The following is a 12,355-nucleotide window of genomic DNA, read 5'->3' as shown; positions in this document are numbered from 1 at the left end:
ATTATTTCTGTCAATATACATATATTTCATATGGTAACTTAGATGATGGTCTTCTCGCTCCCAGTTTGGAGATACCAGCATGGAAGCTGAGCAATGAGCCGCGTTAGCTCTGACATGAAAGTCACACAATAACACAAACCGGAGGCCCGCGTTGTGCTGCTGAAGGTACTGCGGGGTTTGATAACAAAGGCTTTCTGACAGCAAGGCAAAGTGCTGAAAACGTTCTAAACATAGCGTACACTTAAACTGATATCGATTTGTTTCTCGGTGGGCCTTTTTTCAGGCGGCTAAGCTGTGATTGTCCACAACCACTCCGTCTCACAGACAGCTCTTTCTGCTGTTTGTAAAACTCCATCTCTAAAAACAGTAATTTAACCTGAAAAAACACGGGAGCACACGTACAAACCACCGACCCTCTCCGTTATTTGAGCTAACGTTGATCAGCTAGTGGTAGCGTTCACATAGTGCACAAACGGAGTTCTGTGGGAATCTGTCCTAAAACTGTAAATGATTCAACTTTACTTCTGAGCACTGTTTCACAGTTTTGTAGAAAACGGGCACCAGCTGCATTTTGTTGTACCCCGTGTTGCTTAATGACAAGAAATTGTCTTTGAATTCCTGAATTCTCACTCCTAGCTTCCTCCTGACAAAGTTTGAATGTGTTCTTGCTTAGATGCCTGAAATAAGATGTGTGGTTAACATAAGCTTTAGATATTTTAATATTTGATTTTCAAGCTTTTACGCGTTTCACTGAGGTCGGTTGCTAACCGGGCGGCTGAACGCCTTCACGTTGACTCGTCCTCTGCAGCCTCGTCGTGTTCATATTTGCACTTATGAGACCGTGGTGTTGTTTGTTTTAAGAAGATTTCAGAAATCCCCAAGTGCTAATGTGAATTTATGAAGACTATCTTGTTGAATAAAACGTATCACACATATTTGTTTGCCACGGAAAATCCTATTGTCTCTTTGTGGAGGGAACCAGTGTGACACTAACTTCCTGGTGGGGCTCTAAAAATACATCATCCCTGCTGCATTGTATCGATTATCTTACTTTGCTGAGGCAGCGTTTCCATTTGAAAACTCTGAAAAAAATGCCCTTTTAAAAACTGCAATAATAATAAATAATATAAACTGTATTCAATGAGTTATCTTTGCACAAAAAAAATCAAGTAAACCACAAGATTCACAAAGAATTGTGAATGATGATGTCATGGGCTGTGGTATTTCTACGAAATCAAGTTTGAAGTTTTCATTTCCTCCCTTGACCGAGGAAGCCGCACAGTGTTTTTGCAATAAAAGAGATTAGATGGCAAATAAAAATAACTGCAATGAAATGACCACAGATTGGCAGCTTGCAGTTGATAACATTGATTTTTACAGACATTATCCTCTGGGATTGTGGTGTGACAAATAGTGGAGGGGGCAGAGATAACCGTAAGCCTTTTTGTTTTTTATTCTTGACTGGAGACTTTTATTGAGGTGAGAAAATTCCATGGCAGACACCAAAAACATGCATTAACATACCACAGCAAAGCCAAGGTTAGCAAACCTGGACCTTACTCACTTATTACCCCTAACTACCCCTTTGGAAATATACATCTATAACGTTTGGCACACAGACCTCTAATAACAACCGGCTAACAACCAGTCATTATGGGGGCTTGGGCAGGAGATTTACAAATCTAAGGTTCAGCGGCGTTGGACGGGTTCCCTTTGCTTGAAAATGGTTATTCCACGGAGGGCACGACGAGTCGTGTGATAAAATCTTGTGATTTATTCCCGGCGGCTGATAATTACTGGTGTCTTGTCACCTGTCAAAAACGAATGGACGGGGAGAGTCCGAGGCTGTAGTCTTCATGCTCTTTACACCACAGCAGTAAATCTGACATGTTTGTGAAGCCATAAATCACAGCGAGTGATAAAGCCCCATACGCACTTCTTGGAGCTGAGCCGCATGGGCTGAACATTTCAAACAGTTTTAGCAATACAGGTATGCAAAGGATCAGCAGGGTTATTTAAAGGTGTGGTAAGTACAGTGGTTGAAGTGGTTACTTTTACGGGATCTGGACCAAAAACAAAGACAAAAATGCTCAGACGTCATCATTGTGTTTCATGGTCGGTGCGTCTTTAGACAGTGCTAAACAGTGATATGCTGAATATTTCAAGTTTTGACTTTTTTTATTGCGTGCTACTGAAAAAAAAACTTTTTTTTTTTAAAGTTGAAGTTATTGAAGCATTCATTGCGTCAGTGAAACATATTTGATGAACACAAAACAAAATCACAATCACCTAACCTAACCTACTAATACCGCCAGGTTAGATTCAAATGGAGAAGACGTGAGCTCAGTGTAGAAAGCAAGGTTGACTGATGAGCAGCATTGCAGTCCATGCCTTCAATGTCTTTCAAAGCAAAAAAAAGCATATATGTTCATTTTGCACGATTTCTGTGACAAATGAAATCGTGCAAAACCTCAGGCACCATCCAAACATCAACACAGATTTTGACTATATGTCAATATAAACTACATCAAAACTGAATAATCCAAGTCCAATACATCCCGATCTCATGGACACAATGGTGAAAAGGGGAGACCAAACTTTCCCACCTAAAATCAACAGTTGTGCTCTTCAGGGCTGAAACTGTCATTGTTTTTAAGGTTGGCGTCTCAGAGCCACAACGCGTTCAATAAAAAGAAGAGGACAGGAAGGAAGCAATGCTTGTCAACGACCCCCAGTTCACTGTCTGATGGCCTTTTAGTTACCCTTTAGTGACCTGATCTGTGCACTTGGTCAGAGGCCCAGCTCCGTTCCAGTGCCTTCACCTTTCACAGTCCACGACGGTATCTGACACGCAGATCTTTCAGGTGATGCAGGTCCTTTCCACCCTTTTGTGTTAAGAGGAGTGAGAGGTGTAAACCAAACACAAAAGAAACAATCTGTTTCTCTTCTGTATCTCGGAGGGACTTATGCCAAGGCTCAGTGTTTTAATGTCATTCAAATGTAACCACATCTTCAATAGCATAAGGTTACAAAAGAGCGATAGCCTCACCAGCAACAATTGCAGGTTCTAATTGTAAGATATTTGCCCTTGTTTTTTCCCCTCTCTTTGAAGTCTAGGGCTCGCTCTGCTCTTGTCCTCAGGTGCTGCTCTGGCCTGATTTATGGGGTTGGGTTCCAGGGAAGCTACTCTAAATTACATGGCCCCTAAGCCTGAGCGGTGAGATACAGAGCGAGTGGAGGATCGCCACTCCAGAGACAACTAATTGCTGGGACGAATCTAGCCTGCGCTAGATAAGAAGGTTCCTCTCTTCCCAGACCTGAGAAAAGGGGAAACGCTGATAACAGATGGGGCCACTTGGATAAATGCGCAATTTGTCCGAAATGTCCCAGAAAATAATAGACATGGAGCCCCAATGGTTGAAAAGTAGGTAGTGTGCGGAGAAAGAAATAATCTTGGCACGTTACAGTGTTCATTTGTAATAACAGGGATTGGATCATGTGACTGTACTTGGCTGTTTAAACTTCTACAGCTTCATGGAAAGTCTCAAGTAAAAACACGCAACTGGAGTCTGGTATTATGGGAGCCGAAAACAGTGGCATCAAATCCTCCAAAAAGGTGTTAAAGGAAATGTCAACTTAATTGCTATCCAAATAATTAGTATGTTTTGCGTGCGTTTTACACTGACAAGAAATGTTGAAACTCCTCTGTTACAGCCTGCAAGGGATGTGAGGGAGAGTCAGAGGAGGAGGAGGAGGTGACAGTGCCATTTGCCTGGAGGGCGCCCATAAACCTGGAGAAGGAGAGAGAGTGCACCATTCCTCAAAGGTGACTGTACCATGTGACTTCTAGAGCTTTAAAAAGCAGGCCGACCTGTCTTGTCGAGGCACAAGTAAACAAGAGGCACCGGAGGAGTCAGAGGAGGAGAATACCTGGGCTGTCGGCGCAGCAGCAACCACCGACAGCCCCACAGCACAAACCGGGGAACACCGGGGGGAGCGTGTCGAGGCGTCTGCAAACGCAACCTCTTCCCCAAAACAAGCAGGAAGACTTTCCGCACTCTCATCCAGTGTCCCGGTTTTTGAGACGATGAGCTGTAGCAGTATTGCAGGATCCGAGTTCTCCGAGGAAGAGCTAGATCTTGGCGCGCTGTGCCAAGGGGAGGACGAGGGAAGTCCCAAGGCATCTTTCCAGGACAGCGAGAGCTCAGCGTGCAGCCCAAGCGACCTCGAGGAAGGCCAGACCAAGAAGCGCAATCGTCCCGTCCGCTCGAAGGCGCGAAGAATGGCCGCCAACGTCCGCGAGCGGAAGCGCATCATGGACTACAACCAGGCATTCAATGCCCTGCGGGTCACTCTGAACCACGACCTCAGCGGCAAGCGGCTCTCCAAGATCGCCACGCTGCAGAGGGCCATCAACCGCATCTCCGCTCTCTCGGTATTCCTGAGCTCCAACCCCCCAAGTAAGCCCTGCGCCCACCGGGAGTGCAACAGGTCGGCGGCGGGTACAGGTGCGTTGGGAGGGTCTCGACTCGAGCAGACCCGGGCGGCGCTTCCTCGCCTGGAGCACCAAAGCTACGGCCCCTGGCCCGCGTCCATCGCTCACCAAATGCAGCCGCAACAAGGGCCTCACATGCACCGGCTGCCCACGGAGCCGCACATCTACATGGATAACGCGGCGTCATCGTGTCCCCCGTCCCCACACTACCCTTGTTATCCCACCGAGGGGCAGCTTTACTCGTATGGACATTGCGGCAGCCCCCACGAGCATCCGCCCAGCCCTCTGCGGTACCCCCAGGCGGGCGAGGGGTTGGGGTACCAGCCGGGCGTGTGGACCTCCTGCACCCAGAAATACATGGACGCTTTTGTGGAGCCTCCTCCAGCTCTGGGGCTCCCCTGGCAGGTGAGCTATCCGGAGCACAGCCTCTCTCTGGGCTCTGACATACTGTGACGGGGGGACGCCCACCACTGTGAGCCCTGAACACTGCCGATCACTCCAGTGGACCGCCGCATGACCTCAGGGAGAGAAAGCCTTTTGTGTTCCTGCTGTTGCAATCAACTCAGTATTACAGTCTCTTATTTCAGAGCGGAGACATTGTGATGTAATTAACAGATATAAATAAAAGTCCAATGGCAATGCAGACTGCAGAATGTTGTACATATTGCAAAGTGTATTCTGCCCTGGCGTTTCAAAAATGTTGAATATAAAGAATGTCCCTGCTGTGATAATTCACCCACAGAATTGTGTTTTGATTGTCTCATTGTCATCGTTTGGTCTTCTGCAGAAGCTGAAATATTGGAAATGTTACTTAATGCATGATATTAAAAGGAAACCTAACCACTTGGTAGGACCCCAAAGAGCCAATAGTGGACTGATCAACACACATGGGACGGTTACACGTGTGCTACATTGTTATATAACTTGCTCTTACGATTTGTTTTCTATTGCTCAGTGGTGCATCTTCAGCAAGATTTGAATATAATAGTTAATTATTTGCTCATGTACTGTATTTATTATACTACGTATTGCATAAGAGATACTATTTGTAAAGTTGTGAAGAGTTTGTACATAATTTTTCAAATTAAATGTCCAAATGGTATGACAGCTGTCACGCTTCCTTTCATAACAACGAGGTTTGGTTGTAATTGCCTCGCTTGTGACTGAGGACTTCGACGTGGCACAAGCACAACATTCAGCTTCAGTGTGCACGCTTCTCTGTGAGTGTATGTGTGTGTGTGTGTGTGTGTGTGTGTGTGTGTGTGTGTGTGTTTTGTTTGATTATAGCCTGAGGACAGCAGCCTCCACCACTTCTGAGTCTGAGATGACAGAGGTCCTTCACACAGTTGAAAAATGTCCTTACAAGCCCATTCTTGTCATTTTTATTTTCTGGGAGAAGAAAAGTCAAGGTGCTATTTGCACACAGCAAAATAAAAGCCCGGGCCGACTGGGAGAAGGCCAACACTGACGGCGTTTATGCTCAAAATCAATAAGCAATGCAGGGGTATGAAAAGTGCATGTAATGCATCTTGCGCTACATATGCAATATCCTGACGTTTTTGCTTCCTGCACTGAAATATACTTCAGTTAGAACAGCTGCTCGGCAACATCAGCATGTTGGATCGTGGCAGTAATGGGTCAGTTAGTTTTTTTTGTTGTGCAGATCAAGCAGCGATAATTCTAACCACAATGTGTACCTCCCGGGGTCTGTACCAGCTCATGTCAACAACAGCCCCCCCCCCCCCCTCTCCACACACACACACCCCTGCTGAGCAGCGTGTCATGGAAAACAGCTTTAATATTAGACTATAGGACGGGGCTCACCGACAGATTTATGTGGACCCAGGAAGGAAGACTGTGCCCCGTCATCAGCGCGGTGAAATCCCCTGTCGGGCTGCACTGGCCCGCAGGTGGAATTGGGTGTGTGAAGAGTTTTTTTTTTTTTTTTTTGAACATCCCGGAGGTCTCCCAACGAGGGCCCCGAGACACCGCTGGAAAGAGTTGGCCCCCGGGAGGGGGGGGGGGGGGGGCTACTCCGGCCTTTGGTGGAGAAATAAATGGTGTGGTGCCGCAACAATTAGCAGGCAGGAAGGAAAGGGACTCCACGGACAAAGAGATGAATGGAGAGGAGGAGTGAAATAATAGGAAGAGGAGGATGTGTGCGGTGAGAAAGAAAAGGGGGAGAGTGGCTTCACTTTGAGGCTGTCGTTCGCAGACGTGACTCACCAGAAGACCTTGACTCACCAGCGGGAAACGAGTGAGGCTGACAGCGCTCAGTGACGGCATGTCTCTTCCTCCTCCCTCCCTGGCAGACAGCGCTGCACTCACTTCAGTGCCAGTTTATCTGCTCGTCTGGGTCCTCATGGGAGTCCAGAGTGAAAGTGGGGCTGTCAGCACGACGGGGCAAGACCTCACTCGTTTCGGGCTCTGCCGCTGGTCCGTCCACGAAGAGCAAAGCAAGTAAATAAGTGTGAGAAACAAAAGTTTGGGACAGAATGGGAGGATTGCAAAGTATTTTCACTGTGACCTTATGGAGTTCTAACAAAACTGATAAAACGACCCCGTTTACTAAATAATTGCATGAGAACTGTTTATCGCATGACGTGATGATATCTCTGTTACGACAGAAGCGACGCCATTACACATTGTGAAGCCCAAAACCACAAATTTGCCTCCGAGGGCTTTACAATCTGTACACATACGACATCCCTGTCACTTCACATCGGATCAGGAAAAACTGTCCCCAAAAATAGAAATGGACAGAAGCAATAGACGAGTAGTATCTTCGTAGCTCCTAGATATGCTGCAAGAGCAGAGGTTCGCAAACTTTTTTGGTCACGCCCCACTTTGAAGGAAGGAAAATGTTCATGCCCCAACAAAAAAAGTCCATCTCCATGAGAAAAGCCTTTCTGCTGTTTTTGTTTTTTTTGCAAGAATCTGGGCCGTCACGCAAGCGTAACCTGTTAACGTAACGTGAACATATTTTCATGAAAGTACAGGCATTTCGTCATGTCTTTATTAATGAGGTTTTATGTCTGCGTACTTTGTACTTTTGTACTTTATGTAAAGCAGTGGGCCTTCTGTGCCGTCTGATATTGTTTACATGAATACGCACATGAAGGGATTTTTTTAAATGCCGTAACTCTGTTACGTTGTTCATTCTGGTCACATGACATCTACAGCTTCTGTCCATCCGGGGAGAGGGATCCTCCTCTGTTGCTCTCCTGAAGGCTTCTTCCTTTATTCCCTCTAAAAGGGTTTTTTTTTCTATTTTTGGGGAGAGTTTTTCCTGATCCGATGTGAGATCCCGGGACAGGGATGTTGTATGTGTACAGATTGTAAAGCCCTCGGAGGCAAATTCGTAATTTCAGATTTTCTGGTCAGCCTTGCTGCGTCAACAAGCTGGGAGAAGCTCTGATTACAACTTACACACAGAGACTTCATTTTCTGCTCATGCAGACATTACTCATATCTCTACATAGCAGATAGTTGTTTGATGCTATATTAATACTCCAAATATTGCATAGAGAACCGTCAAGCGGCACATCTGGGTTCAGAAAACTGAAATGTGAGGTTTTAGTGTGATATGATGTTGAGTTAGTGAAAGCTCAAACGTGTGAGTTCAGCGAATATGATGTTGCAATACGTCTTTACATGTCACCTTGAGCTTTGGGAACCCACAACGGACATTTTCCACAATCTTCATTTGGAAAAATGAAGATTGATTAAACAGTTTAGGCTGTTGACCCAAATCGGTTTGAGTCGTGAGGTTCATCCAACAACTTTGTGGCGTCAGTGTGCAGAGCAGAGCTTCCCCCCGGTCAACGCTCATCCTATAGTGTGACTCACCCGAGGATTTACCTCACTGCTCCGACATGCGAGCGCGTCCGTGATGCATCTTTTATTCAGACACCTTCCGCCGCCGAGCTGACGGAAAAAGAAAAACAAGCGCAGATGAGAGAAATGATTCCAAGACGAGAGGGTGTGTTTATGTGATATATGGGGATGAGTCAGCCATCGGAGTGAAGATGCATGTTGATATTCTACAAACTGTGCCTCCCCATGATCCCCCGAGCAAACACACACACACACACACACACACACACACACACACACACACACACACACACACACACACCATGCCGGTGTGACATCATCGGTGAAGGTGAAGGGATTGAAGGTGCCAGAGGACACGTTGTGACTTTGTTTGTTCCCATGACATTTGCAAACAAGCACATTAAACCTGAATTATTTCTTCCTGTCTGAGACACACAGCAAGACTCTAAATGATGTAATGTACATCTGTTCACACCCGCGGAGGTTTATTTTAAAGAGCAATGTTTACGGCACAATACGGTAAATCTATGTGAAATCACATACCAAACAAGAAGGGCACTCAGACAGCGCCGAACTCCACAAGGACTTTTCAAGGTAAATAATCACGCGCGTATCCAATCCGTGATTCTGGATCGCCTCCAAAATTCATACTAAACCCTTCCCCCGGGTTTCATGAACATCGGGCGGCCGTGTTTTGGTAATCCTGTTGACAAAACAACAACAACCAAGCCGACCCGAACACATGACCTTGTTGGAGGTAATGATGAAACTCAACTGTGTGGCATTGTGACGCATTTCATGAGCGCAATCTCTAAATGTGAGATTTTTCAATTTGTTTTCATTATTTTTAAAGCTTCCGCAAAAACAATCCTTCCAACAACAACTAAAAAAAAATGAAGATTGTGCTTACTAGCCTAATAGTCACTGAGTTTCTAGATTTTTTAAAGCTATGGTACATGTTTTTACTCCCCAGTTTTGCATCTAGACATTCTGTGTTCAGGGGTTGATCCCACTGAATAACATCCACATAGTGACAAACAACACCAAAATGGTCTCAACATCCACGTATCACAGTTTAAGGTTCACAAGCTGAAGAGCCGTTGATGTCTTTATATAGAAAAACGCCTGCCACACTCGATCATCCGTGAGGTGTTACCTCTGCCCTATTTGTTGGGATGAAACAAGACGCAGCTCGTTTTATTGATCTGTTTGGATTCAGCGAGCAGTGAGCGGTTTCGCCGCTGAGCACTAGATGGAGACAAGCTGACGGAGCCCCGCCGTATGTTGAGCAAACCAGGAGCCTGCATGGCTCCATGATACCTCAGTACATCACTGGTGGAGAGGATGCATGCATTCAGCCAAAAAACAAGGACAAGAAACGACTAATATTAATATCAAATTCCTCTATAAAGATCGGACTGTTGTGTCGGTCATTATCATAAACAACACACTGGATGCATGGATGCAAAAAGCAGAACTAGCTTCATGGAAGGATGCAAAATGAACTGTTTCTAGACGAGATTTAGCAGCAGACGTCTTCATGAGCGTATTTGATGTTGCAATACCAAGCCTGGGACGGTGAAAACATTGCTGCCTATTATTCCGTTTTGTTGTGTGTCTACTTTCAGGGTTTTGCTATTCCCACGGTGACAATAATTCTTTGACTTCGGGACACATTTTCCCTCCTCTGTCTGTCACAAACGGTGCTGTGTTTGAATTCCCTGCTGCAGCTGGACGACGTCACATGGCGTCAGATGAGATGAAACGAAAATTGGATGCAAAACACGCTGCTGTCGATTTACTTTGAAACAGGAATATACACCGAGGGAAATAACACTTTGTCGCACTGACGAGACAAATGCATTGCGGCGCGTTCGTAATACAGATACATGCATTATTCAGTGTTTGACAGGGAAACATTAGGGCTGTTCTCGTAGCTCGTTACCAGACGCGATGGCAACGCTGGTGTCTGTGTGAGTCATCACGGGCCGACGTGGTCACGGGGACACACTGCTGGAGCGGGGACTACATGAGGGGAGGAATAATGTGCCAGGTCGGTGTGTCTGTGGGCAGATTTTACAACCGAGGAAGGTGCAGTTAAGACAATTTTACACACACACACGCATACACACACACATGTATGCGCACACACACGCACACACATGCACGTACGCGCACACACGCACATGCACACACACACACACACACACTATGAAGGTAGATTTGTGTCTTTATTATGCGAGCAAATTTCTTGTTTGTAAGTAAATTATCTGACTTCAAATCCCAAATCTTTGAACTCAAATCAAAAATCTTTCATGTAAAAAAAAAAATTGCTCTAAAAAAGCACTGTAAAAAAACGCTCTAACAAAACAACAACAAAAATTGGCTAGAAAAAAAACCTCTAGAAAAAAAAAAAACCCTCTCAAAAACAATGACAGGCAGGAGTTGCTACTGGTGGGCTCGACTGGTCTTTTTTTTGAGAGCGCAGTTTTCTTTTTTTTGAGAGCGTATATTTTTTTTTGTTGAGCGCAAAGATTTGGGATTTGCAGTCAGATAATTTACTTAGAAACAAGACATTTGCTCGCGTAATAAAGACACAAATCTTCCTTCATACTCACACACTTTATGCCCCTGGTCTGATTGGGCATCGAGGCTGACGTAAAGATGGTCTTTACTTTAAAAACTTCTCATTCCAAACATGAATTGCATAAGCGGTATGAAAGGCTACAGAATGGCATTGGTATTTTCCCCAAAATGTTCCGTGTAATACTTTGGATTGAACGCTGTGCCGGTACAGAATGTACTGAAAGGTGCCGGGGAACACGATGTGAAGTTAGAGAGCACAGGGGGTAAGAATCTGGGAATTTAAACAGAATCTTTACTGGGACTGTACTTATTTCAAAACGAGCATTAAAGCCACTGGAGGGGCACAGGCCTCACCTGCCATCATAAAAAGGAAAAATCAACTAATGAATGCCGATATCAAACATGAAAAACAACCAGTAGTCAATATGCAAGCTGCCAGTCGAATGGTGATTTAAACTCTTCTATTGGTTTCATATATTGGTAAATGCACCTCAGCAGGTAACAGAAAGAAGGTGTAGGCAACACACATAGTTCGTTGTCTGTAGCTCTGGGCTGTTTACTGATGAACAGAGCAGTAGTAGGACCTGTATCGACTTCAAAGATGTCGCTGTGAACCAGAAGAAGAGAGCAGGAGCACACTGTTGCCATTCCTGCTGGAACGCTGCTTATCTGACTCATTAATGGCAGCTCCGGGGATTTTCGGCTCCACGTGCACACGAGCGACTACACGAGGACGCTGGAGCAAAGTATGTTTTTTTTTGGTTCAAATCGTCTCTCCGTTATCTGCGGCGCGCCGTGGCACAGATTACGCTCAATGAAAGGTAGCGGCGTTCTCCTGTCTCCGGCGCCGTGGAAAAGGTAAAACAAAGGGATAGATAACCTCGCGACGTGTCGCGCCTCAGAAACAGCTGCAGCAGGTGTGCAGCGGAGCTCGGGCGGACAGGCGGTGGCAGAAGGCCACGCGGGTGACGCGGCTCGCCGAACCCGGCGCGGAGAGCTCGGCTGCCGGACGACGAGGTTGCAGACGCAAGCGGGGATAAGCTGGGAACGGAGTGGGGTGTGCGGCTCCGAGCGGCTGTACTCAAGGTGAAGAGGCCTCGAAGTTTATGAATATTAATGTCGGATGCTGCTTCGAGCTTTGATTTGGTCTCAGTCCCATGACTTTGCCTTTTCATTAAATCCAGGCTCTCTTCATTAGCCGGTATACGAGTTGTTCATCTAGAGATGGAGAGAAAAAAAAAAAGAAGTGATTCAGCCCTCTGTTGATGTGCAGCAGCATATAAGCAGGGGCTAGGGGATCTTGTGATATTTCCTATACACACAGTCACAGACAAGCACAGAGTGTTTTGTTTGGTCTATTTATTCAGTGCTGGCTATATGTATTTTTTTATACAGTATGTAAACAACTCTGGAGCCTGCACATTGATTCCTCCTCAA

At 45.7% G+C, this 12,355-nt stretch overlaps 1 protein-coding gene across 1 annotated transcript; it reads left to right on the top strand.

The window, feature by feature from the left end:
• The first annotated feature begins 4,087 nt into the window (after positions 1-4,087).
• Positions 4,088-4,948, top strand: bhlha9 (basic helix-loop-helix family, member a9). The gene has a single exon (XM_068601398.1). It carries the CDS (start codon positions 4,088-4,090, stop codon positions 4,946-4,948), a length of 861 nt encoding a protein of 286 aa, XP_068457499.1.
• Positions 4,949-12,355: the final 7,407 nt, after the last annotated feature.

The sequence above is a fragment of the Clinocottus analis genome, unplaced genomic scaffold (genome assembly GCF_023055335.1).
Source record: "Clinocottus analis isolate CAN_PGR_092001 unplaced genomic scaffold, fCliAna1.0.p SCAF_5, whole genome shotgun sequence".
Classification (NCBI taxonomy): Eukaryota; Metazoa; Chordata; class Actinopteri; order Perciformes; family Cottidae; genus Clinocottus; species Clinocottus analis.
The sequence above is the reverse complement of the archived record's forward strand: the minus strand, read 5'-3'. Positions and strand labels throughout refer to the sequence as shown.